The following is a 27,844-nucleotide window of genomic DNA, read 5'->3' as shown; positions in this document are numbered from 1 at the left end:
GGCGTGAAGAAATAAAAGCACAAAGAAATGTTTTAAGAATTGGAAGTGCTTTCCTTAAAATGGAGAATGGAACAGAGTAGAATGAAATAGATTATATCCGCTAAGAGTGGGTTAGATAGGCAGTTGAAAAAGAGCAGAATATAGAGGGATATATGTGCACAAATGGAATTGGAACTAGTGCTCGTATAGATAAATCCAAAGCTATTTTACAAGTACATTAAGAGTAAGAGGATAACTAGGGAAAGAGTCGGGCCCATTAAGGACCATAGTGATAATTTTTGCGTGGAGCCGGAAGACATAGGTAGAGTTCTAAATGAATACTTTGTGTCGGTGTTCACAAGTGAGAGGGACGACATGGGTATAGAAATCAGGCAGAAGGACTGTGATATAATTAAAGAAATTAGCATGGAAAGGGAGGAGGTTCTAAGCGGTCTGGCAGGCTTAAAAGTAGACCAATTTCCATACCGGATGAAATAAATCCCAGGCTGTTGAGTGAGGCAAGGGAAGAGATAGCAGGGGTGCTGGCAATAATCTTCAATAACGCTCTGGCCACAGGAAAGGTGCCAGAGGACTGGAGGACAGCCAATGTGGTACCGTTATTCAAGAAGGGAAGAAAGGATAAACTAGAGAACTACAGGCCAGTCAGTCTAACCTCAGTGGTGGGGAAACTATTGGAAGCAATGCTGAGGGACAGAATTAATCTACACTTGGAGAGGCAGGGATTAATCAAGGACAGTCAGCATGGTTTTGTTAAGGGGAGGTCATGTCTGACCAATTTGATTGAATTTTTCAAAGAGGTGACCAGGTGCATAGATAGTCTACTTGGACTTCAACAAGGCTTTTGATAAGGTCCCACATGGGAGACTAATAGCGAAGGTAAGAGCCCATGCGATTCAAGGCAATTTGGCAAATTGGATCCAGAATTGGCTGAGTGGCAGGAAGCAGAGGGTGATGGTCGAGGGGTGTTTTTGTGACTGGATGCCTTTGTCCAGTGGGGTTCCATAGGGATCGATGTTGGGTCCCTTGCTGTTTGTGGTATATATAAATGATTTAGACTTGAATGCAGGAGGGTTGATCAGAAAGTTCATGGATGACATGAAAATTGGTTGGATGGTAAATAGTGAGGAGGATAGCCTTAGATTACAGGAGGATATAGACGAGCTGGTCAGATGGGCTGATCAGTGGCAAATGGAATTTAATCCTGATAAGTGTGAGGTGATGCATTTGGGCAGGACAAACAAGGCACAGGAATACATGGTGAATGGTAGGACACTGGGAAGTATTGAGGATCAGACGGACCTTGGTGTGCATGCCCACCGGTCCCTTAAGTTAGCGGGACAGGTAGATAAGGTGGTTAAGAAGGCATATGGGATACTTGCCTTTATTAGGCGAGGCATAGAATATAAGAGCAGGGAGGTTATGCTGGAACTGTATAAAACGCTGGTTAGGCCACAGCTAGAGTATTACATGCAGTTCTGGAATCTGCATTATAGGAAGGATGTGATCGCACTAGAGAGAGTGCAGAGGAGATTTATCAGGATGTTGCCTGGGCTGGAGAGTTTTAGTTATGAGGAGAGATTGGATAGGCTGGGGCTATTTTCCCTGGAGCAGAGGAGATTATGGGGGGACATGGTTGAGGTGTATAAAATTATGAGGAGTATAGATAGGGTAGACAGGAAGGAACTTTTCCCCTTAGGGGAGGGATCAATAACCAGGGGGCATAGATTTAAGGTAAGGGGCAGGAGGTTTAATGGGGATGTGAGGAAGAATTTTTTCACCCAGAGGGTGGAACTCACTGCCTGAAAGGGTGGTAGAGGCAGAAACCCTCATAACATTTCAGAAGTATTTGGATGTGCACTTGCGTTGCCATGGCATACAAGGCTATGGGCCGAATGCTGGAATGGGATTAGAATAGTTAAGTACTTGTTTGACCGGCACAAACTTGATGGGCCAAAGGGCCTTTTTCTGTGCTGTAGACCGCTATGACTCTGAGATGTTAAACAGCATGCAACAGCTTGTTCGTGCATTTTAATTTAATTTCTATATTTATTGTGTAACGTTTGAGTGGCAATTTGTAACACGCAACTGTAAAGATGTTCTATGTGATCAGGTGCCAGATCATCCCTGGGCTCTTCCATATGATGTGAACTGTGTAAGAAATGAAGTTTAGAGGTGTATGTTCTTGTCGTGTGATCGCTTCTCGGCCTTTTGGCTAAGATCAAGTGTTGCAGGGGCGACACCATGGTCCTGCCAAGGCAAGGTCGGGATGGAAGGGCGATAACCAATCGCAATCCAAATCCATACCGTGGGTTACCTATCACCGTCCGAGTCACGGTGAACCACAGCGAAGGAGGATCACCTATGGATCGGGGCTTCTTCACCAGGAGGATCCTGTTGAAGGCGTGCGGCTTCCAAGCTACGGAGATCTTCACCCTGCATGACTCCCGCAAAGGTGGTTATTTTGACATGACGTTCAAGCGGGTGGCAGACTGCGTCCGGCTCCTGAGGGTGTTCGAGGAGAAGAGAGACCTGCCGGAGATGAAGATCCTGACGGCGGAGCCGCACTTTTCTCTGCCGTTGCAACGGGAACGTGAGGTGATGGTGCATGTGTACAACCCCTTCGTCCCTGTCGCCGACGTGGTCACCTTCCTCACCAGGTACTTCGATAAGGTGGGGAGCGGCACCGAGATTCGAGACGACTTGGGGATCTGGACAGGCAAACGCCTGTTTAAGGTCACGCTAAAGACCGATGGTAAGGGAGCCATTTTCCACCCTCCCTCCAGTTTCGCTATCGGGGGAAACCGTGGCTACCTGGTCTACGCTGGGCAACCCAAGCATTGTCGCTCATGCGGCAAGGCTGGTCATGTGGCGGCCAACTGCAGCGCCTCCCTCTGCAAGATCTGCAAACAGGAAGGGCACCAGACAAAAGACTGCAAACAGGCCAAGTGCTGCAACCTGTGTGGCGAGGCAAGTCACCTCTACAGGACCTGCCCCAAACGCTGCCGTACTTACGCACAGGCAGCCAAAGCCGACCAGGGGGAAGCAGAAGAAATGTTTCGTGTCACTCCAACCACCAAGGCCCCCAGGGAGCTCAACGGGACAAAGGAGGACACAGAGAGAGACAAGGTGGAGAAAGAGATTGAGGCAACAGAGAGCCAATCAACAGCACTACCCCCTGAACCTCCCAGTCCTCAGGACAGCGAATCAATGGAGGAGGAGGCAGCAGTGGAAAAGCAGCAGGGGGAGTGGCGGACGGTGAAGAACAAGAAAAGTAAGAGGGAGCGAAGAAGAAGCAAAGGCGTTTCCCAGAGAAGCGGCAAGAGGCGTCTCCCATCCGACACGGATGACAAGGGCAGCAGCTCTTCGGATGATGAAGTGCCAGAGCGGCACCAACAGAAGAGGCGGCAAAGCTCCAGGGCGTTGGAGGACGAGACACCCGAGCTCCAGAAAATTGGAGACAACAAGGAGACCAGCGCACCCCAACTTTGCCTGCAACCTGAGGAGGCCAGTGCACCACAGCCCCTGGAATCTGGGAGCAGTGAGGCAATCATCATCGCACCCCAGCTCCAGGAAGCCGGGAACAGCAACACCCCAGAGGGGGTGAGTTTTGGAGAAGCTTCTCCAGCAAAGGTCATCTCAAAACCCGCTCTCTACGTGAACCTCCAGATGCCAACGGAGCAGAACACGGCCAAGGAGATCTACCTCAGCCCATCCAAAGTGAAGGAATTTGAGCTCACTACGGGTATGAAGGAGCAGACAAAAGGTCTGGGACTCTCAGAGACAGTGGGTTTGGTAGGAGAATAAATGCTTTAAAATGGGTTTAAAGATTGTATCCATAAATGTGCGTAGCATTAAATCTACTACGCGATGTGTTGCGACCTTGGACTACCTAGCCAAGGTCAAAGCTGACCTGTTGTTTCTGCAGGAGTGTGCGATACCGCACCTCAGCTCCTACAGGCAATGGTCACGATGGTGGTCCCACGGGCCATCGATCTGGTCGGGCGGAAACAACTCTCGTTCCTCCGGCCTGGGTATTCTGCTGCGGGGAGGCAACTTCACCGTCTCCGAGGTCAAGGAGGTGGTGGGCGGGCGACTCCTCGTAGCAGACGTAATGTACAAGAACGCTCCACTCCGGTTAATTAACGTGTATGGCCCGGCACAAGGGGCTGAGCGGCTGGAGGTTTTTCAGCAGCTCCCACTGCTGCTGGCGACCTCCAGGCCGGTCATTCTGGGCGGGGACTTCAACTGCATCATCGATGCGGCTGGACGATCCGGCAGGGCCGGAAGCAGATTGGACGCTACGTCCAGATCCCTGATGGAAACAGTTAAGGATGCCAAGCTGCACGACGTCTTCAGCAACCCTGCAGACGGAGCGCAGCGTAGATACACCTGGTCGCGGCCAGACGGGTCCATTCGTTCCAGGATAGACTTCCTGTTTGTGTCCCGTGCATTCACAGTCAGATCCACCAAGGTCAAGCCGGTGTTCTTCTCTGACCACTGCCTCCTACTGGCGGACTGCCACTTGGAGAAGGACCTGAGGGTGGGCAGGGGGGCATGGAAGCTAAATGTGCAACTGCTGACCCCAGAGAACATTGAGGAGCTCAAGAGGGATTACAAAGATTGGAGAACCGTGAAACCCCTCTTTGAGTCCCTGACACACTGGTGGGAAGTGATCAAGGGAAGCATCAAGAGGTTTTTCATCCGCAAAGGCACCCAGAAAGCTAGAAAGGAACAGAGGGAAATGTCCCGACTCCAGAAAAAGATGCAGAATCTGCTCCGGCTGCAGTCGATGGGGGTCGATGTCAAGGAGGAGCTCCAAGAGGTGAAGGGCCAGCAAGCCTTGCACTTTGCCTCGGAGGCCTCCAAGATCATCTTCCGTTCCAGAGTCCGCTCCGTGGAGCAGGATGAGACGTGCTCACGTTTCTTCTTCCAAAAGGTACACAGAGAGCGCTCTGTGATCAGCAGCCTGAAGGAAGAAGACGGCTCAGTAAAGTCATCACGGTCCGACATTCTGAGGATCAGCAAATCCTTTTATGCCGGATTGTATGACGTGAAGCCCACGGACAGCACGGCCTCCCAGTCCTTCCTGTCCTCTATCACGGAGGTCTTAGACCACAGTACGCGGGAGAGCCTGGACAAACCGCTAACTCCTGATGAACTGACTAAGGCCCTCGAGTCCTTCGAGAAGAGTAAAACCCCCGGAAGCGACCGCTTGCCGGCGGAGTTGTATTCGGCTCTGTGGGACTTGATCGGCCCAGACCTGCTAGGAGTGTACGAGAGTATGCTCCTGGCCGGTAGTATGTCAGAATCCATGAGGAAGGGCATCATCACCCTCATCTACAAGCACAAGGGGGAAAGGGAGGAAATTAGAAATTGGCGACCCATTTCACTGTTGAATGTGGACTATAAGATTCTGTCCAAGGTCATCGCCAACCGGGTCAAATCCGCTCTGGAATTGGTGATTCACCCTGACCAGACCTGCTCTGTGCCAGGCAGGAAGATCTCTGACAGCCTGGCGCTGCTCAGGGATACGATTGCCTACGTACAGGACAGGGGTGTGGATACCTGCCTCATCAGCTTGGATCAGGAGAAGGCCTTTGACAGAATATCGCACACCTACATGGGGGATGTGCTCTCCAAAATGGGGTTTGGGGAGGGAATTCGAAATTGGATCCAACTGCTCTACACTAACATCAGTAGCGCAGTCTCAATCAACGGGTGGGAAACAGATAGCTTTCCGATTAAATCTGGAGTCAGGCAGGGCTGTCCTCTTTCGCCTGTCCTTTTCGTGTGTTGCATAGAACCCTTTGCCGAGTCCATCAGGAAGGATCCGGGCATAAGAGGAGTGACGATCCCAGGCAGTGGAGGCACTCAGGTAAAAGCCTCCCTGTACATGGACGACGTCGCCGTCTTCTGCTCGGATCCGCTGTCGGTGCGCAGACTGATGCACATCTGCGACCAGTTCGAACTGGCCTCGGGAGCCAAGGTAAATCGTGGGAAGAGCGAGGCCATGTTCTTTGGGAACTGGGCTGACCGATCCTTTGTCCCCTTCACTGTCAGGGCTGACGGCCTGAAGGTGCTGGGGATATGGTTCGGAGGGACCGGGGCATGCGTTAGAAACTGGAAGGAGCGAGTGGCTATGGTGAAAAGGAAACTGGGCATGTGGGAGCGACGCTCCCTCTCCATTGCGGGTAAGAACCTGGTCATCAGGTGTGAGGTACTCTCGCTGTTGCTGTACGTGGCGCAGGTCTGGCCCATTCCAGACTCCTGCGCGACGGCGATCACTCGAGCCATCTTCCGCTTTATCTGGAGGTCGAAAATGGATCGTGTCCGCAGGGACGCGATGTACAAGCCTCTAGATAAAGGGGGAAAAAACGTGCCCAACATCGCCCTCATACTGATGGCCACCTTTGTGTGCGGCTGCATCAAGCGGTGCGTAGACCCTCAGTACGCAAACACCAAGTGTCACTACGTGCTGAGGTTCTACCTGTCCCCGGTGTTGCGAAGGATGGGTCTGGCCACGCTGCCGCGGAACGCTCCAAGTAGTTGGACTGTGCCGTACCACCTGTCCCTGGTGGAAAAATTTATGCAGAAAAACACCTTTGACCACAAGTCCATCAGGCAGTGGTCAGCACGTAACGTCCTAGAGGCCCTGAGGGAAAAGGAGAGGGTGGACCCTGTGGGATGGTTCCCCGAGCAGACTGTCAAAGTCATTTGGCAGAATGCCTCATCGCCAGAACTTTCCAACAAGCACCAAGACGTAGCTTGGCTGGTGGTGAGAAAGGCCCTCCCCGTCAGATCCTTCCTACACGCCAGGAGGCTCACCCCCTCTGCACGTTGCCCTCGAGGTGGCTGTGGTGGGGAAGAGACCGTTGTTCACCTCCTTGTGGATTGTGCCTTTGCAAAGAAAGTCTGGAGAGAGATGCAGTGGTTGCTGTCGAGGTTCATCCCGAGCAGTTCTGTGACACAGGACTCTGTGCTCTACGGGCTGTTCCCAGGGACACACACCGAGACAAACATCAACTGCAGCTGGAGGATCATCAACTCGGTGAAAGAGGCGCTTTGGTCTGCCCGAAACTTGTTGGTCTTCCAGCACAAAGAGTTGTCCCCGACCGATTGTTGCGGACTGGCACAATCCAAAGTCCAGGACTACATGCTGAGGGACGCACTAAAGCTTGGGGCAGCTGCCGCAAAGGCGCAATGGGGAAGGGTCGCTGTCTAAGACCTTTCTACCACAGCGCACCGAGAGACTTGGAACTGTTTAGAGCCCCTCGGGCTGTACAGATCAAAATGAAAGGCTGTAAATGATTGTAATATTGTTTGTACTGATGCACCTGGTGATACATCTTGTAAAAGTGTAACCTGGATTGTACCCTTGTAATGTTGTTTTTGAAATGGTTTGGAATGTGATTGAAGATATTTTATGAATAAAGTATATTTTTACAAAAAAAAATGTTCTTGTCGTGTGATTCATTATCATAATTATAATCTAGTTGCTTGTTTTCTGTGGATCTTTGTTAACTGCAGTAGAGGTACAGGTGCCGCCTTCAGATCGCACAAAGAATGGACAGCGGGGGGGGTATTATTTTAGCATTATTGGTTGATTGAATCCTGCCTGTTCTTTAGATCAGGAACTGCTGAACTTGATTCAGTGAAGCAAATGCAGCCTTGTCGGCCTTGAATGCATGTTGTTAAGCATAGTACCCAAGTTTAGCACTAGTTTACTGCAGAGATTAAGCCCATTGTGGCTGTAACTATGACCTGCAAATCATATTGGACTAAAAAATGCAACAGTCTTTCTTTCCTTCCAACCCTACTCCCCAAGTTATCCAATGAGTAAGTGAGCCATTCAGACCAGAAGAGTCCCTGATCTGTATTTGTCCTGAGTAAGGTTGTCTCATAAGGGTGCTAATTCACTTCAGAGTGTCTGGTTTAGGGAAGGTAACATTAGCCATGATTTTTGCACTTAACTGTACACAGAAGCTGTGATGTCCTGTTCCCTGCAGCCAGACAATTCACCAAGAATTTTGCATGTGGTGAATTACCTGAAGGTGTCTGGTGGAACTGTACTGTGACCAGAGTTAATTCTTTCAGAAAAGGAGAGGTGTGGGCTGAATTGAAAAAAGGAAAATTTGTGTTTTTCACATTAAAACTTGACTCTTGACCTATTTCAGACAAGTAATTTTGCTGCTGGAACTCTACAACCCCAACGATGTGCACGACTACCTGCGACACATTGCTCTCTCCCTGTGTTCTGATAAGGTTGCTGAGGTTCGGTGGATTTCATTCAAGCTGGTATGTGTGACACAAGTGCTGCTGTATCAAGTTATCATGGAATCATGTTTCAATTTTGTCTGGTTCTCATTGATTTATCTTCACTTGGAATTTGGGCCTGTCTTCAGCTGTTGGAGGTCCTCCATGTCCGAATCCTCAGCCTGCAACTCTGCTTGTACTTGTCTAATTTTTAATTTCTGACTCTGAAATGGGGTTGCCTTCAATTAGTGGCTCAGTGATTAACTGCTTCTCTAGCCTATCAAGATAGAGGTGGAAAATAGAAACAAAAGTATGTCTCAGCACTGTCTCCTCTGAGTCAGAAGGTTATGGATTCATGGTCCACTTATAGATGACAGTTCAGTGTCAGTGCTGTTTTAAGGAGATATTAAACCAAGATCTGATTAGTTGGACGTAAAAGATCCCATGGTGCTTTTACCAGCAATAACAATTTTCATTTATATAGCATCTTTAACTTAGAAAAATGTCCTTGTAATCTACTTGAAGAATAAAAGGGCCTTTAATCCAAAATTCAAAAACCTTTATAGATCATTACCTTGTGAGTGTCCATGAGTGTGACTGCATGGGCTGTATTGTGCATATTCGCTGGTCAAAGTGGCATTCAGTTAAGTCGTTATAAGTTTAGACACTGCTCCCATTTTGTATTTTTAATACTCACCGTAGTGGTAGGGTGGGGCTTGGTATTAATCAGGAGATTAGAGAAGCAGAGATAAAAACAAAAAGCTAAAAGCTACTGCGGATGCTGGAAATCCAAAACAAAAACAGAATTACCTGGAAAAACTCAGCAGGTCTGGCAGCATCGGTGGAGAAGAAATCAGTCAACGTTTCGAGTCTTCATGACCCTTCGGCAGAACTGAAGCATAGTTAGGAGAAAGATGAAATATAAGCTGGTTTAAGGTGGAGGGGCGGGGGGAGAGAGAGAAGTTGAGGGTGTGGTGATTGTGGAGATAAGCAAGCAGTGATAGAAGCAGATAATCAAAAGATGTTACAGACAAAAGGATCAAAGAGGTGTTGAAGGTAGTGATATTGTCTAAGAAAGGTGCTAATTAAGAATGGAAAACAGGACACTCAAGGTACAGCTCTAGTGGGGGTGGGGTGGAAAGACTAACAAAGTTTTAGTTTTAGATTTAAAAATAATGGAAATAGGTGGGAAAAGAAGAATCTATATAAATTATTGGGAAAAAAAGGGAGTGGGGAGAAACGGGGTGGGGATGGGGGGAGGGTAGGGGTGGGGAGGAGTTTAAGATCTAAAGTTGTTGAATTCAATATTCAGCCCGGAAGGCTGTAAAGTGCCTAGTCGGAAGATGAGGTGCTGTTCCTCCAGTTTGCGTTGGGCTTCACTGGAACAATGCAGCAAGCCAAGGACAGACATGTGGGCAAGAGAACAGGGTGGAGTGTTAAAATGGCAAGCGACAGTGAGGTTTGGGTCATTCTTGCGGACAGACCGCAGGTGTTCTGCAAAGTGGTCGCCCAGTTTGCGTTTGGTCTCTCTAATGTAGAGGAGACCGCATTGGGAGCAACGAATGCAGTAGACTAAGTTAGGGGAAATGCAAGTGAAATGCTGCTTCACTTGAAAGGAGTGTTTGGGCCCTTGGACGGTGAGGAGAGAGGAAGTGAAGGGGCAGGTGTTGCATCTTCTGCATGGGCCCCAGCTATGCCTGTCTCTTTATGGGGTATGTGGAACATTCCTTGTTCCAGTCCTACTCCGGCCCCCTCCCACAACTCTTTCTCCGGTACATCGATGATTACTTCGGTGCTGCTTCATGCTCTCGTCTGGACCTGGAAAAATTTATTAATTTTGCTTCCAATCTCCACCCCTCCATCATTTTCACATGGTCCATCTCTGACACTTCTCTTCCCTTCCTTGACCTCTCTGTCACAATTTCTGATGATAGACTGTCCACCAATATCCATTACAAGCCTACCGACTCCCACAGCTACCTCGACTACAGCTCCTCACACCCCGCTTCCTGTAAGGACTCCATCCCATTCTCTCAATTCCTTCGCCTCCGTCGCATCTGTTCTGATGACGCTACCTTCAAAAACAGCTCCTCTGACATGTCCTCCTCCTTCCTTAACCGAGGTTTTCCACCCACGGTCGTTGACAGGGCCCTCAACCGTGTCCGGCCCATATTCCGCGCATCCTCCCTCACGCCTTCTCCTCCTTCCCAGAAACATGATAGGGTCCCCCTTGTCCTCACTTATCACCCCACCAGCCTCCGCATTCAAAGGATCATCCTCCGCCATTTCCGCCAACTCCAGCATGATGCCACCACCAAACACATCTTCCCTTCACCCCCCCTGACGGCATTCCGTAGGGATCGTTCCCTCTGGGACACCCTGGTCCACTCCTCCATCACCCCCTACTCCTCAACCCCCACCTATGGCACCTCCCCATGCCCACGCAGAAGATGCAACACCTGCCCCTTCACTTCCTCTCTCCTCACCGTCCAAGGGCCCAAACACTCCTTTCAAGTGAAGCAGCATTTCACTTGCATTTCCCCTAACTTAGTCTACTGCATTCATTGCTCCCAATGCGGTCTCCTCTACATTGGAGAGACCAAACGCAAACTGGGCGACCGCTTTGCAGAACACCTGCGGTCTGTCCGCAAGAATGACCCAAACCTCCCTGTCGCTTGCCATTTTAACACTCCACCCTGTTCTCTTGCCCACATGTCTGTCCTTGGCTTGCTGCATTGTTCCAGTGAAGCCCAACGCAAACTGGAGGAACAGTACCTCATCTTCCGACTAGGCACTTTACAGCCTTCCGGGCTGAATATTGAATTCAACAACTTTAGATCTTAAACTCTCCCCCCACCCCCCACCCCCACCCCCTCCCCCCATCCCCACCCCGTTTCTCCCCACTCCCTTTTTTTTTCCAATAATTTATATAGATTCTTCTTTTCCCACCTATTTCCATTATTTTTAAATCTAAAACTAAAACTTTGTTAGTCTTTCCACCCCATCCCCACTAGAGCTGTACCTTGAGTGTCCTTGTCTTCCATTCTTAATTAGCACCTTTCTTAGACAATATCACCACCTTCAACACCTCTTTGATCCTTTTGTCTGTAACATCTTTTGATTATCTGCTCCTATCACTGCTTGCTTATCTCCACAATCACCACACCCTCAACTTCTCTCTCTCCCCCCGACCCCCCACCTTAAACTAGCTTATATTTCATCTTTCTCCTAACTATGCTTCAGTTCTGCCGAAGGGTCATGAAGACTCGAAACGTTGACTGATTTCTTCTCCACCGATGCTGCCAGACCTGCTGATTAGAAAAGCATGTAGCATTGGTAATTTCAATCTGCATATAGATTGGGTAAATTTATTGAGCACTAATGCTGTGGAGGATGAATTTCTGTAGTGTGTTAGGAATGGTTTTCTAGAGCAGTATGTTGAGGAACTGCCTAGGGAATAGGCTATATTAGATCTACTATTATGTAAGCGAAAAGGGCTGATAATTTTGTTGTAAAAGAACCTTTAGGGATGAGCGACCTAATATGACAGAATTTTACATTCTGTTTGAAAGTAAGGTGGTTAAATCTGAAGCCAGGATGTTAAATTTGAACAAAGGAAATTATAGAGGTATGGGGGGGCAAATTGGTTGAGGTGTTTTGGAAAAATGCATTAAAAGGTATGACAGGACATAGGCAATGAATAGTCATTAAAGAATTATTACATAGTTTACGGCAAATTAACATTCCATCAGGGCACAAAAACCCAAAAAGAAAAGTCAGTCAACCATAGCTAACAAAGGAAGTTAAGCATTGTATAAGATTGAAAGAAAAGGCCTATAAAGTTGCCAGATATAGTAGTAAACCTGAGGACTGGGAGTATTTTAGAATACAGCAAAGAAGGACCAAAAAACTGATAAAGGGAGAATAGAATATGAATGTAAAATAGCAAAAAACATAAAAGGATTGTAAAAGCTTCTATAGGTATGTAAAAAGGAAAAGTTTGGCTAAGACAAATGTGGGTCCGTTTAAGGCAGAGTCAGGAGAATTTATAATGAGGAATCGAGAAATGGCAGAGAAGCTAAATGATTCCTTTGTGTCTGTCTTCACTGAGGAAAATACAAGTAATCTCCCTGAATTAGAGATCCAAGGGACTAGGGAGAATGAGGAATTGAAGGAAATTAGTACTAGTTAGAAGGTTGTATTGGGGAAATTAATGGGCCTGAAGGTTGATAAATCCCTGGGTCCTGATATTCTACATCACAGAGTGTTGAAAGAGGTAGCTATGGAGATACTGGATGCATGGGTGATAATTTTCCTGCAGATTGGAAGGTAGCAAATGTCACCCCACTATTTAAGAAGGGAGGGAGAGAGAAAACCGGGAACTACAGACTGTTAGCCTTACATCAGTAGTAGGGAAGATGCTAGAATCTGTTCTAAAGAATGTGATAAATGGACACTTGTATAATAATGATCTGATTGAGCATAGTCAACATGTATTTATGAATGGGAAATCATGTTTGATGAACCTGTTGGAGTTTTTTGAGAATGTTACGAACAGAATTGATAAAAGGGAGTCAGTGAACGTAGTATACTTGGATTTTCAGAAGCCTTTTGATAAAGTCCCCCATAGCAGATTGGTTAGCAAGATTAAAGCACATGAGATAGGAGGTAATATACAGGCATGGATTAAGGATTGGCTAACAGGCAGAAAACAGAGTAGGAATACATTCACATATTGGCAGGCTGTGACTAGTGGGGAACTGCAAGGATAAGTACTTGGGCCCCAGCTGTTCACAATATATATCAATGAGTTGGATGTGGGAACCAAGTGTAATATTTCCAAGTTCATGGACGTCACAAAGCTACATGGGAATGTGTGATGTGAGGAAGATGCAAAGCAGCTTCAAGGGGAATTGGACCAACTTAGTGCGTGGACAAGAACATAATGTTCCACATAATGTGGAAAAATGTGAGGCTATCCACTTTGGTAGGAGGAATGGATGTACAGATTATTTCTTAAATGATAAGAGATTAGAAAGTGTGGATGTACAAAGGGACCTGGGTGTCTTTGTCCATAAGCTACTGAAAGCTAACATCCAGGTGCAGCAAGCGATTAAGAAGGTTAATGGCATGTTGGCCTTTATTGCAAGAGGATTTGAGTACAGGAGTAGCAAAGTCTTGCTTCAATTGTATAGAACCTTGGTTAGACCCACACCTGGAGTACTGTGTGCAGTTTTGGTCCCCTTACTTTAGGAAGGAATTATTGCCATAGAGGGAGTGCAACAAAGGTTCACCTTTGGGTGGGATGGCGGGACTGTCTTATGAAGACAGATTGGGGAAACTGGGCCTGTTTCGAAGAATGAGAGGTGATCTCATTGAAACCGACAAAATACTTAAAAGGGATAGACAGGGTAGACGCAGGTAAAATGTTTCCCCTGGTTGATGAGTCAAAATAAGAGGAAGCCACTTAGGACCAAGATGAGGAATTTTTTTTACTCAAGAGGGTTGTGAATCTTTGGAATTCCCTATCCCAGAGGCCTGTGGAAGCACAGTCATTGAGTATGTTTAAAGCAGAGATTGACAGATTTCAAAATACGAGTGACATAAAGGGATATGGGGATAGTGTGGAGGAAAAGGGCATTGAAGTGGATGATCGGCCATGATTGTATTGAATGGCAGAGCAGGCTTGATGGGCTGAATGGCCTACTCCTGCTCCTAAGGAAAGGGTAGGGTCTGTCAGAGATGTGCATGGTAACTTGTGCATTAATGCTGAAGATGTGGGCAGGGTTCTTAATGAGTACTTTATCTCCGTCTTCACTGAGGAGAGGGATGATGCAGACATTCTAGTTATTGAGGAGGAGTGTGAAATATTAGACACAATAAGCATAGTGAGAAAGGAAGTACTGGAGCGACTGACACCCTTGAAGGTGGATAAGTCACCAGGGTCAGATGGATTGTATCCCAGGCTGTTAAAGGAAGCCAGGGAGGAAATAGGTGCTCTGAGGATCATTTTCCAATCCTCACTAGATACAGGCGAGGTACCAGAGGATTGGAGGTCTGCAAATGTTGTAACATTATTTAAAAAGGGTGCAAGGCATAGGCCAGAAAATTATAGACCAGTCAGTCTGAATTCAGTGCTGGGCAAATTATTGGAATCAATCCAAAGAGACAGGATGAGCTGTCACTTAGAAAGGCACGGGTTGATCAGGGACAGTTAGCATGGATTTGTTGGGGAAGATCATGTCTTGCTAACTTAACAGAATTTTTTGAGGAAGTAACGAGGAGAATTGATGAGGGTAATGCAGTGGATGTTGTCGATATAGATTTTAGTAAGGCATTTGAGAAGGTCCCACAAGGCAGACTGGTCAGAAAAGTGAGATCCCATGGGATAGAGGGAAAGGTGTCAAGTTGGATCCAAAATTAGCTCAGTGACAGGGAGCAAATATGTGCACAATTTGCGGAGGTGTGTAAAAACAATAACAATAGGGTAATTATATCAGGTGATTTCAACTTTGCCAACATTAATTGGGATAGACATAGTGTTAAGGGCTTGGATGGAGTGGATTTCTTGAAATATGTACAGGAGAACTTTTTAGGTCAATATGTAGAGGGTCCAACAAGGGACGGCGCAGTGCTGGACCTAATTCTGGGGAATGAAGCCGGACAGGTGGATGAGGTGTTGGTGGGGGAGCATTTTAGTGATAGCGACCACAACATGGTACAATTTAAGCTTGTTATGGACAAAGAAATAGACAAATTGCAAAAAAAATGTTTTGGATTGGGGGAGAGTGGATTTTAGTAAAATAAGGCAGGACCTGGCCAAGGTAGACTAAGAACAGCTACTTGTGGGGAAATCTACAGAAGAGCAGTAGGGGGCATTCAAAAAGGAAATGGGGAGGGTACAGGCTCAACGTGTTCCCTCTAGGGTGATAGGAAGGAGTAACAAGCCCAGAGAACCATGGATGATCAGCGACATTCAGGATACGATGAGAAGAAAAAGAGAGGTTTTTAGCAAAGGGGAGCAAATCAGCGGAGACATTAGTGGAGTACAGAAAGTGCAGGGTGGAGCTTAAGAAAGCGATTAGGAGAGCAAAGGGGGGATGTGAGAAAGCTCTGGCTGGTAAAAGTAGGGAAAATCCCAAGATGTTCTAATAAGTATATCAATGGGAAGAGGATAACCAGGGAAAGAGTAGGGCCCATTAGGGACCAAGGGGGCAATCTATGGGTGGAGCCAGAGGACATCAGTAGAGCGTTGAACGAATACTTCACTTCCGTCTTCATCTAAGAGAATGAGGATGAAGGTATGAAACTCGGGGAGAGGGACTGCGAGGTTCTTGAGCAAATTGATATAGGGAGTGACAAGGTATTGGAGGTGTTGGCAGGCTTAAAAGTGGACAAATCTCCAGGTCCAGATGATTTGTGTCCCAGACCGCTGAGGGAGGCAAGGGAGGAGATCGCAGGGGCTCTGACCCAAATTTTTAATTCCTCTCTGGCCACGGGGAGCAAATATGTGCACAATTTGCGGAGGACTGGAGAACAGCTAATGTGGTTCCGCTATTTAAAAAGGGTTGTAGAGATAAGCCAGGGAACTACAGGCCAGTGAGTCTCATGTCAGTGGTAGGGAAACTATTGGGCAAAATTCTGAAGGAGAGATTCTGTCTCCACTTGGAGAGGCAAGGTATGATCAGGGATCGTCAGTATATCTTTGTCAGAGGGAGGTCATGCCTAACAAATTTGATTGAATCTTTTGAGGAGGTGACCAGGTGTGTAGATGAGGGTAGTGTAGTTGATGTAGTTTATATGGGTTTCAGCTAATCCTTTGACAAGGTCTCATGTGGGAGACATATAAAGAAGTCAAATGCACATGGCATACAGGGTAATTTGATAAGGTGGATTCAAAAATGGCTTAGTTGTAGGAGACAGAGGGTGTTGACAGAAGGCTGCTTTCGTGACTGGAAGCCCGTGTCATTGGCATACCACAGGGATCTGTGCTGGGTCCCTTATTATTCGTCATTTATATGAACGACATAGATGACTATGTGGGGGGTAGGATTAGTAAGTTTGCGGATGACACAAAGATTGGCTGGGTGGTTAACAATGAGGTTGAGTGTCTTGGGCTACAGGAAGAAATAGACGGGATGGTCAAATGGGCAGATAAGTGGCAGATGGAATTTAACCCTGAAAAGTGAGAGGTGATACACTTTGGAAGGAGTAATTTGACAAGGAAGTATTCAATGAACGGCATGACACTAGGAAGTTCTGAAGAACAAAGGGATCTTGGCGTGTGTGTCCATAGATCTCTGAAGGCGGAGGGGCATGTTAGTGGGGTGGTGAAAAAGGCATATGGGACACTTGCCTTTATCAATTGAGGCATAGATTACAAAAGTAGGGAGGTCATGTTGGAGTTGTATAGAACCTTGGTGAGGCCACAGCTGGAGTGCTGTGGGCAGTTCTGGTCACCACATTGTCGGAAGGATGTGATTGCACTGGAGGGGGGTGCAGAGGAGATTCACCAGGATGTTGCCTGGGATGAATCATTTAAGTTATGAAGAAAGGTTGGATAGACTTGGGTTGTTTTCGTTGGAACAGAGAAGACTGAGGGGCGATCGAGGTGTACAAGATTATGAGGGGCATGGACAGGGTGGATAGGGAGCAGCTGTTCCCCTTAGTTGAAGGGTCAGTCATGAGGGGACATAAGTTCAAGGTGAGGGACAGGAGGTTTAGAGGGAATGTGAGGAAAAACCTTTTTACCCAGAGGGTGGTGATGGTCTGGAATGCACTGCCTGGGAGGGTGGTGGAGGTGGGTTGCCTTACATCCTTTAAAAAGTACCTGGATGAGCACTTGGCACGTCATAACATTCAAGGCTGTGGGCCAAGTGCTGGTAAATGGGATTAGGTAGGTAGGTCAGGTGTTTCTCACGTGTCGGTGCAGACTCGATGGGCCGAAGGGCCTTTTCTGCACTGTGTGATTCTGTGACAGGAAGCAAAGGGTAATGGTCGATGTTTTTGAAAATGGAAAATAGTTTCCAGTGGTGTTCCACAGGGCTTGTGTTTGGGCCCTTCCTGTTTGTTGTACATATTAATAATTTGGGCATAAGTATGGGAGGTAATTCTCTGCCCCAGAGGGTTGTGGAGGTTAGATCACTGAAAGTATCTAAAGAGGAGGTAGACAGATTTTTGAAATATCGGGGAGTTGAGGGCTATGAACAGCTGTCACAAAAGAGAAGTTGAGGCCTGGGGCAGATCTAACCATGATCTTATTGAATGGTGGGACAGGCTTGAGGAGCCAAATGGCCTACTCCTGCTCCTATTTCTTATGTTCTTATGTATGATTGGGAATTTTGCAGATGATACAAAAATTGGCTGTGTAGTTGATAGTGAAGAGGATAGCTGTTGTCTGCAGAATTATATCAATGGTTTGGTTGAGTGGGCAGAAAAGTGGCAAATGGAATTCAATCCAGAAAAGTGTGAGGTAATGCATTTGGGGAGGGCAAACAAAGTAAGGAAATACTCAATAAACAGGTGAATATTGAGAGGGGTTGAGGAAGTGAGAGACCTTGGAGTGCATGTCCACAAGTCCCTGAAGGTAGTAGGACAGGTGGATAAGGTGGTAAAGAAAGCATATGGAATGCTTTCCTTTATTGGATACAAAATCAGGGGTGTAATGCTGGAACTGTATAAAATGCTGGTTAGGTCATAGCTCGAATTTTGTGTACAGTTGTGGTCACCTCATTACAGGGAGGACCTAATTGCCCTGGAGACAGTACAGAGAAGATTTACAAGAATGATGCCAGGGCTTGAAAATTGCAGCTATGAAGAAAGATTGGATAGGCTAGGGTTGTTTTCCTTAGAACAGAGGAGGCTAAGGATGACCTATTTGAGGTGTACAAAATTATGAGTGGCTAGATAGGGTAGACAGTAAAGACTGGTTTCCCCTAGCTGAGGGGTCAATTACCAGGGGGCATAGATTTAAGCTGACTGATAGAAGGATTAGAGGGGACATGAGGAAAAACTTTTTAATGCAGAGGGTGGTGGTGCTTGGAATTCACTGCCTAAATCGGTGGTTGTGGCTGAAATGCTCAACGCATTTAAAAGGTACCTGGATACATGCTGGATCTGCACCTGAAGTGCAGTAACCTGCAAGGCTACGGACCAGGTGCTGGAAAGTGGGATTAAAATGAGCGGCTAGTTTCTTTTTCATCTTTTTCTGGCTGGCACAGACATGATGGGCTGAATGGCTTCTTTCTGCACTGTAATTTTTCTATGGTTCTATGGTCAGCATTTGTGGAAAGAGCAAATGAGTTAAATTTTGGGCTTCAGTCCTTCAGAATTGAAAAAATGAATGAAGAAGCATTTTAGCAAGATCAGAATTCTAGGGAAGAGGGAAGGGAGAAGAAGCATTGGGTTTCATGTTACTTGCTGCATAATTTCTGTTTGGAAGTGTTGGGATAATGTGGTCACGAGGAGAGGTTACCAAAGTGATAGCCTGAGACTGCATGATGATGGCCAAAGCCTACCTATGGAATAAATTCAGGTATGTAGCAGAAGCTACACCCTGCACTGGAGCTTGTTTTCACTAATAGGTTTTGTTTGTTCCTGTTGTTATTGAACAGGTGGTGGAGATCCTAAGGAAGTTCTATGCAACTGCCACTGACCCATTAGCTGTGAACCTCATGAATGAGCTCACACTTCGGTTTTGCCACTGCTCCAAGTGGATCGGACGTCAGGCGTTTGCCTTCATCTGTCAGGTAAGTGAACGAATAAGCAACATAATTCCTTCTATTGTTAAAATGGCACATTTTTCACTGCTGACTCTGGGAATATTTGGTGGGCCAGAGGAAGGGGAACAGAATCAAGAGTAGTGGTTTTCCACTACCCCGCTGCCCTCTGCCTTCCTCCCAACCTGTCTTGCTGATGCTCACTTTCCAGGTTCGCGTATAGTCATGCACGGGGCTACTGGTGCAGGTAAGCATTATAACCCCTTAAGAGTTGGTGCGTTACAGGATAAAAGGCTAGAAAAGTGTTTTACATACAAGAGATGTGGTGAGCAATGAAGGGCCCTAATTGATGACAATAGTTGCTTCTAAAAAAAATTAAGAAAACACTCTGATTTCTATGCAGGCTGTTGTGGAGGAGGAATGCATGCCAGTGAGCCAGTTTGTTGAACACCTGCTTCCAAGTCTGCTTGGTTTGGCTACTGATCCTGTTCCAAATGTTCGGGTGCTGCTTGCCAAGGCGCTGAGGCACACACTGCTGGAGAAAGGTAAATATGAAAATGTATAGCACTCTTAAAGGAGGGTATTGGTTGTTTAATGCAATGAACAACTTACTGTGGGATTCTAGGAGTCATTACTCACACAGTGAGCCACACTGTTTTCAGCTAGATTTTAACAGCTGGCATTGGATATGTTCATACATTATACTAGAATGTTGCATATGTGTGTTTCTGTTTGGGTAAATAGATTCTGCCCCAGAACAATTAGCCTCCAAATGATCCAAAATTGCACAGTAATTACACTTTAGCTGAGTAATAAATTTTGTCAGCTTTTGAGTAACACCGTTGCTATGTTTTTAGTATCATTGGGGTAGACCATTCAGTGACCATTAAAACCTTTGGCCTGTTCTGCCATTCATTTAGACAACAGCTGATTCATATCTTAAGTCTGCTTTCCCACATTAGCTCCATATCCTTTGAAAACCTTAGTTAATAAAAATCTATCCGTTTCAGTGTTGAAAATTTCAACTATCCAGCATCCACAGCCTTTTGAGGAAGACAATTCCAGATTTCCACTACCCTTTGTGTGAAAAAATATTCCTGATTTTGCTCCAAAATGATCTAGCTCTTGTGCTAAGATTATGCACCCTAGTTCAGGATCCCCCACCAAAGGTTCATAGTATCTGCTTTTTCAAATCCTTTTATAATTTTAAACCCCTCAATTTGTTCACATTCTAAACGCAAGTTGATACAATTTAAGTTTATGCAACTTGTCATAATTAACCCTTTAAGCCGAGTATCATGTTGATAAATCTGCACTGTACACCCTCCAAGGTTATTTTAAGCTTCTTGAGGTGCAGTGCCAAAACTGATTGCAGGAGTCCTGGTAGAGTCTGACCCAAGTCTCCGTTCAACTGAAGTATAGCCTCCTCCTCTTTTGTATTCCAAACTCCTCAGGATAAAAGCCAACATTCTGTTTGTCTCTGATTACTTTCGGTACCAGTGCATTAATCTTTAGTGCTTTGTGTACCCTAATCCCTTTGCTCTTCTAGAGATCCTAGTCCTCCATCATTGAGAAAATATTCCAATCTGTGTCTCTCAGCTCCAGCTTGCATTTCCTCACATTGACCTCGAATTTCCGAAGTTTAGGTCACTCAATTTACCTGTCTATGCCCCATTTCAGTCATTAAAAACTGGGAATTGGTGAACCACCCTGCGAAACAACTAGTCCCATTGTGATGAGTCAAAGGATTGTTTGGATTTGGGCAAAGTTTGAGCGTAATGCTTGGATATCTAAACATGAACTATATGGGCTTACAAACTGCTTGTCAGGTATTTGAAGGCAAATCTGCTAAATGTGGAAAATTTCCATCAGTGGATTTTCAAATACTGGTCCTGCATGTCGCTGAGACTGAACAGCTTTGCTTCTCTTCAATTGTTACATTTTTCTCCATGAACACTAATGAATTGCTACATTTAAAAACATTGTTCCTCAAATTCCCTAATGGAATAATAATAAGGATGTGATTGCACTGGAGTGGGTGCAGAGGAGATTCACCAGGATGTTGCCTGGGATGAAACATTTAAGCTATGAAGAGAGGTTGGATAGACTTGGGTTGTTTTCGTTGGAGCAGAGAAGACTGAGGGGCGACCTGATCGAGGTGTACAAGATTATGAGGGGCATGGACAGGGTGGATAGGGAGCAGCTGTTCCCCTTAGCTGAAGGGTCAGTCACGAGGGGACATAAGTTCAAGATGAGGGGCAGGAGATTTAGGGGGGGATGTGAGGAAAAACCTTTTTACCCAGAGGGCGGTGACGGTCTAGAATGCACTGCCAGGGCGGGTGGTGGAGGAGGATTGCCTCACATCCTTTAAAAAGTACCTGGATGAGCACTTGGCACGTCATAACATTCAAGGCTATGGGCCAATGCTAGTAAATGGGATTAGGTAGGTAGGTCAGGTGTTTCTCACGTGTCAATGCAGACTCGATGGGCCGAAGAGCCTCTTCTGCACTGTGTGATTCTGTGATTAACTAATAAGCTGTAGTACTGTCCTTACAAGGGGTTCTCCTGATTATCCCAGCCCAGGGATCAATGTGCTGTTAGTTAATCTGAGCTGGGACCAGTTTGGCGTGGAGGAATGGCTCTACAAGTGGCCTTTGCAGCCTTGGACTTAGAAGAAGAGAAAAAAAACAACCCAAGTCCTCAGGGCAGTGTCCTTGGTCCAGCCATCTTCAGCTGCATCATCAATGACTTTCCCTCCAACATAAGGCCAGAAATGGGGATGTTCACTGAAGATTGCATAGCATTCAGTACCATTCGCAACTTCTTAGATATTAAAGCAGTCTGTGCCCGCATGCAGCAAGACCTGAACAACATTTGGGCATGGGTGGATAAGTGGCAAGTAACATTTATGCCATGCATGTGCCAGGCAATGACCATTGCCAAGAGAGAGTCTAACATTCAGCGGCATTACCATTGCCAAATCCCCCACTATCAACATCTTGCAGTTTAACATTGACTGGAAACTGAACTAGATCACCCATATAAATATTGTGACTGCAAGAGCAGGTCAGAGGCTGGGTATCCTGATGAGGAACTTGCCTCCTGACCTGCTAGAGCCTGTCCGCCATCTACAAGGCACAAGTCAGGAGTATGATGGAATACTCCTCTCTTTCATGGATGAGTGCAGCTCCAACAACACTCAAGAAGCTTGACACCATCCAGGACAAAGTAGCTTGATTGATTTACCCTCCCTCCACCCCATCCACCACATCCACCACTTTCAACATTCACTCCCTCCACTGTGGCTATAATGTGTACCATATACGAGATGCAGTGCAACAACTTGCCAAGGTGCTTCAACAGTTCCTCCCAAACCTGCATCTTTATTGGCTAGAAGGGCAAAGGCAACAGGCACATGGGAACACCACTACCTGTAAGTTTGTCTCAAAGTCACACACCATCCTGACCTGGAATGATATCAGCATTCCTTCGTAATTGCTGTGTCAAAATCTTAGAACTCCCTTACTAACAGCACTGTGGATATACCTACATCACATGGACTGCAGCGGTTCAAGAAGACAGCTCACCACTACCTTGTCGAAAACAGTTAGGGAGGGGCAATAAATACTGGATATGCCAGCAGTGCCCACATCTCATGAGCAAATTAAAACTGTTCCTGCTTCTGTTTATTATCCAGTAGCTCCTGCTAGGAAGTGTGCATGTCTGGGCATCTAGCGAATACTGAGTCAAGCTGACTCTCTGTGGTGAATATACCATAAAAGCTCACGTTACTACACCAGGCTCAATTCCTGAACAGTAGTTTTGTGGATGAACTGTCTGGAGAGTTTTCGGGGTTGGTGAAGCTGGCATAGTAAAGAGTAGAGAAAAAAGAGGGATTGTGGAAGGGGACAACTTATCATTTGAGAGTTTTGTATACTGGTTATATTAGATTCCACTTGCACAACTTGCAAGGTTATTTTTAAGGGAAATTCTTAGAAGTAACTGTTGCCACTGGCAAGAAGATCAGTAACTGGAGGGCACAGATTTAAAATAATCAGTAAAAATAAAAAGCTGGGGGTGAGGGATGGGTGTCGTTGGGAGACAAGAAGCTTCTATATTCAGTGGCTTGTCATGATTTGGAAAGCACTTCCCTGAAGCAAAGATGTACATATTGGAAAAAGATAAATTTGCAGGAATGTTGAAAGACAGAGAGGGACTAACTGGTAGCTTTTTTCAGCAGCTGGAGAAGTGACTAAAAGAAAGCGGGCCTGTTTAATGCTGCATTGATTCTTTGTTCTTCCCAGCATATTTCACAGAGGCTGAGAACCCTCACGTAGAAGCTGTCGAAGAGATTGTTCTGATTCTGCAATCAGACAGAGACCGTGATGTGAGGTTTTTTGCCAGCGCCGAGCTCCGGAATAACCCTGAAAACACCACCTCATTTATAAACTGAGAACCTTTCTAACCAAGTTGTCAACTTCCTAACTGCACACAGTCTTGAACTGGTGGTGCGTCTGGTGAGCCCCCGAGTCCCGCACAAGGTGGAGGCGATACCTAGCGGTGAAGTGGGCATTGCCTTGGTCTACAGGCTGGATCTGGACTGGAGGATGCAGAGCACCTTCCTCTTTGTTAAATATGTGTATAGATCTGCAATAGAGCTTTTATAAATGAGGGGAAGGGAAGGGGGGAATTCACTAATAAAGCTGGAGACCACAAGAGCCTTACCTGCCCATATTTCCTCAACAATCTACAGCTATTTTTGGATCAAAAAACTATTGGGAAAGTTTCTTTTTAAAACTCCTTCTGATTCTTGACACAATCTTTTTTATTTGCTAACACAGTTATTTCTAAAAATGAACTTTCTAATTTGGAAACAGTTACGACTTGGTATTTTTTATTTTTAATATGTGCTCCTCACCTTTCTAATTCTGTACAGATTTTTTTATATTAATATCCCCAACTGACATACATTTGTATGCTTTAGAAAGCATGTGAACGCAATGATTTCAAGTGCGTTTTAACTGATTTCAAGCGCATTTTAATTTTTTCGAAACTTGCAGCGATCCTTCCTAATTTTCCCCTTCCCACATGCAGCTACTTTTCCATTTGCACTTTGGGAGCCACACTGAGCTGTCTTCTTAACTGGTTAACAATTGACATCTGCTCATTGGCAAGAAATGCGGTGACTCCAGGTGTGCGGAGAGTGGATATGAGCAGAGCATATATTGCTTCACTACTTAACCCTGCCCCACCACCCGCACACCATTTTTGTGATTAACTGAGCCAGGTTAGTTGCGGGAAACCTAACCAGGAAGGTGCAGCCATGCTTGTGAGACCAGCAGACTGGGCTCAGCTAGACTGTTTAAATAGATGCATTTTTACACTCTCCTTTTTCAATTCACAAGGTAATTGGGAACAATGCTGTAGAGTTCAATAGCACTGAGAAGGCAGTTCATACCACTAATGAAAAATGCTAGAGATTTGATATTCAAAGTTGAACACAGTAAATGTGAGGTAGAATGAGCTTTAATATTTGTTTCAAATATAATTTGAATGTTTTATCCTCAAAGCAGCTGCTACGGGTTCCATATCTGCTGATTGCTATGTGGTAAGGGCTTGGAGATGGAACTGCACGGTACTTCCAAGCTAATGCAGAGATACATTGCATCTCCATCTAACTATTTTTGGTGCTGAATTCAACTTGAATAGTTGCTTTGGGGGTGTGCTGGTGTCAGTCCGTGCCCACATCAGTTATGTTCACATTGTTCATCGACTCGTTCAGTGCTCAAAATGCCCACCACTGTTCCCCTAAGGTTCTTTGTATTGAAGACTCTGTGCACTGTCAAATCTTGTAGTCACTGGGGACTGGGACAAATGGTGTTGCAGTGGCAGTGAATGAGTTGACTGAGCTAAAACTGACTGGGTACAGTAACTGAAATGTTTCCAGATTTGTTTGTCTTATATTGAGCTGGAACAACTTGCAAAGCATCTTGATGGGAACGGACTGGCCGTATTCAAGTCGATTGCTCTCAACTCCCTGTAAAGGAGGCTTTGGGTGTTCCCTGAATGTCTGACATCTTTTCCTTTGTTTTTCCATCTCCTCCTCCTCAGTTTATGGTGAAAGAAATGCCCTGCATCAGGAATTCTTGCCTTTGCACTTCCCTTGTTTTGATGCCGACTCGTATTACCAAGCATTTTTTATTAAATGGTGTATAAGAATGAGGTTTTTTTTGTATAGTGTAAAGGCTGATTGTATTGTAACTATAGTTACAAGTTTGCGTTTTTACAATTAACATTAAATACTGTGTTGCTGTAATACTTCGTGTGTTCTCATTGCTTTCATCGAACTCCCTTAATGCACCAGTATATGTTTAGTTATTTGAACTGATAAATGGTTACAATTAATACCAATAATTAATAATAACGTGACATTGTCTCCAACACTCCCTCTATCCTGATTAAATTATCATCTGATTAGTGGGTGGTTTGCTGCCAAAACCAATTCTTAGCCGTGGAAGGTACTGACTTGCTGGGCTTGACTTGTTGAAGGGTCGTGAGGACTCGAAACGTCGACTCTTTTCTTCTCCACCGATGCTGCCAGACCTGCTGAGTTTTTCCAGGTAATTCTGTTTTTGTTCCACAGCCACCAGTTGCCTTCCAGTTACTTGCCATTCTTATTGTACGAGACTAGATGGTGATTATCAGCTGTCTATTCACCATGGGGATATTATATGAGAGTCCTGGCCTCAGGGTGGAGGAGGAGAGGCATAACTGAGCTTGTACCTGTCCTCACTTGATGCCCACAAATATACTTTCCAGTCGCTGTTGATAGCCCATTCTAGTACTGATCTAATCTTCCTTATGTTCCCATCTGCGGCAGGATGGCCCAAGATTTGGAGAGAAGTTTTAGTGTCTTTTACTAAGCAGTTTTAGGTTATCCCTGGTCTGAGTAAAATAACAAGCTGAAACTTAACAGAAGTCTTCAGCATTTACACCTTGAAAAGGTCTAAGACACTTTTTTTTAATCCAAATTGCCAAAATGGTAACTGTTACATTGTTTGAGTTAAGTTATTCCATTGGGGCCTCCATTGTAACTCATCTGGCCTGGGCATGCTATGATGTATTTCAACTCCCAAATCCATTAGGATTTGATTGATTAACTTGGTTTCCAATAATAGGCCTGGTCTATATGGCTCCCAAATTTTGTACCATCCTGCATGGGATGGGTGTAGTTATTGTTTTGAATTATGATCCGTCTTCCTTGACTGTCATCCACTCAGTTGACTACATAATTGTAGGGCATAGTAGTTATAGTCACTTACTAACATGAGTTCCCTCCTGCAGTTTACACCACCTTCAGGTAAACTAACTATTTCATTTCCATTTGATTCAGGGGTGTGGGATTTAATATCTTAACTACCCTGATCCTTAAGAAATGGCATGGGGACACTATCAGGCAGAATTAGACCGAAATTAAAACACAAAAAGAGGACATTTAACCCAATGGGTTTGTGTCTCTTTATTCTCCATATGAGCAGTTGCCCTAATCCCATGTCTCTGCCCTGTTACCATATTCTTTTATTCCTTCAAGCACCAAGCTAACTTATTCTTAAATGTTGACGCAGTCTCTGCTTCAATCATAAACATGCAGTAGTGCATTCCACAGCCTGTCAGTCCTCTCAGTAAGTTTCTCCTGCTCTGTTAATCTCTAACATTTAATTTTGTTTCTATGTTCCTTTGTTCTAGACTACTTGATTACAATTCGCAATCTGTTTCTATCTATTTCTTCCATTGCTTCATAAATTTAAACAGCTCTTAAATTGTAAGCTAGAGATTTTGAGGCAATCCAAAACAGCCCCAATTCTTCCAATTGCCTTATTTGTATTTCCTCATACCAGATAATATTCTGGAATCTGCTCTGTAACCTCTATTGCCTCAACATATTCCCTGTAGGGCAGAGACCAAAACCATGCATGGCACTCCAGCTTTGATCTTACTAAGGATTTATAAGATTCACCATTACATCTTGCCTTTCATGGTCTACATTTTAAACTCAGTTTTCAGTAGGTTTTAATGGCCTTACCCACTTGAGGTGATACTTGTAATGACATGTGAACCTGATCGCCAAATCTCTCTGCTCTTCCACATTACCCAACCTTCCCCTAATCAAAGTAGTTATTACTGACATTGAATTATCCCTATCACTTTATTTTGGCCATTCTACTATGGTGTCAATATCCCATTGTCGCTTCCTTTAGCTCTCATAACAAAATAGATTTAGTAAATAATTTTACCTACAAATTTTAATGCCACTCCCTTTAGCCCTATAACCAAAGCATTCATATGCACAGTGAACAGACGCAAGCCTAGAACAGAATTCTGCAGGACACCGTGACCTAGTCCACAAAACTGGCTAAACTCACATGCTCTTGCCTCCCTTCTAACCATTGTGTAATCCAATTTGCTACCCTCCTTAATTCCATGCCCTTATATCTTCTTGCACAATCTCTTTAATCGTATTAAAGATTTTCCAAAAGTTCACATCCACTCCATTTCCTCCCTTCAACAGAGTCCAACCTTTGACTTGAAAGCAGTACAGTATAGAAAATTTGTAATTTATTTAAGATGTTTAGCAATTGAGTTTAAGAATGGTTGAAAGGGACTTTTAAGAGCTTGCATCAATTGCAAAGGGATCAGTTGTAATTTTCTCCAACAATGAGAAATGCTGGCCCAAATGACCTGGTCACTCTTGACCTGGAAGTAGTACAACAGGAAAGAAGTGAACATACAAAAGCTGTGTGGTCAGACATAAAACGATAGACAAAGGAAAGCTGTAATAGGGAAGGCACATTTACAAGGAGCTGTGTGTGTGT

At 45.3% G+C, this 27,844-nt stretch overlaps 1 protein-coding gene across 4 annotated transcripts in view; it reads left to right on the top strand.

Moving 5' to 3' along the window:
* The window catches only part of ppp4r1l (protein phosphatase 4, regulatory subunit 1-like), an 88,161-nt gene extending 62,874 nt beyond the window's left edge, over positions 1-25,287 (top strand). For all 4 annotated transcript variants that reach the window (XM_078555481.1, XM_078555480.1, XM_078555483.1 and 1 more), the window contains 4 exons: positions 8,175-8,295; positions 18,867-19,001; positions 19,375-19,516; positions 23,276-25,287. In XM_078555481.1, coding sequence (XP_078411607.1) covers positions 8,175-8,295; positions 18,867-19,001; positions 19,375-19,516; positions 23,276-23,424 — 547 coding nt within the window. In that variant the 3' untranslated portion in view covers positions 23,425-25,287. The remainder of the gene's footprint in view (positions 1-8,174; positions 8,296-18,866; positions 19,002-19,374; positions 19,517-23,275) is intronic.
* Positions 25,288-27,844: the final 2,557 nt, after the last annotated feature.

The sequence above is a fragment of the Cetorhinus maximus genome, chromosome 13 (genome assembly GCF_964194155.1).
Source record: "Cetorhinus maximus chromosome 13, sCetMax3.hap1.1, whole genome shotgun sequence".
Taxonomy (NCBI): domain Eukaryota; kingdom Metazoa; phylum Chordata; class Chondrichthyes; order Lamniformes; family Cetorhinidae; genus Cetorhinus; species Cetorhinus maximus.
The sequence above is the reverse complement of the archived record's forward strand: the minus strand, read 5'-3'. Positions and strand labels throughout refer to the sequence as shown.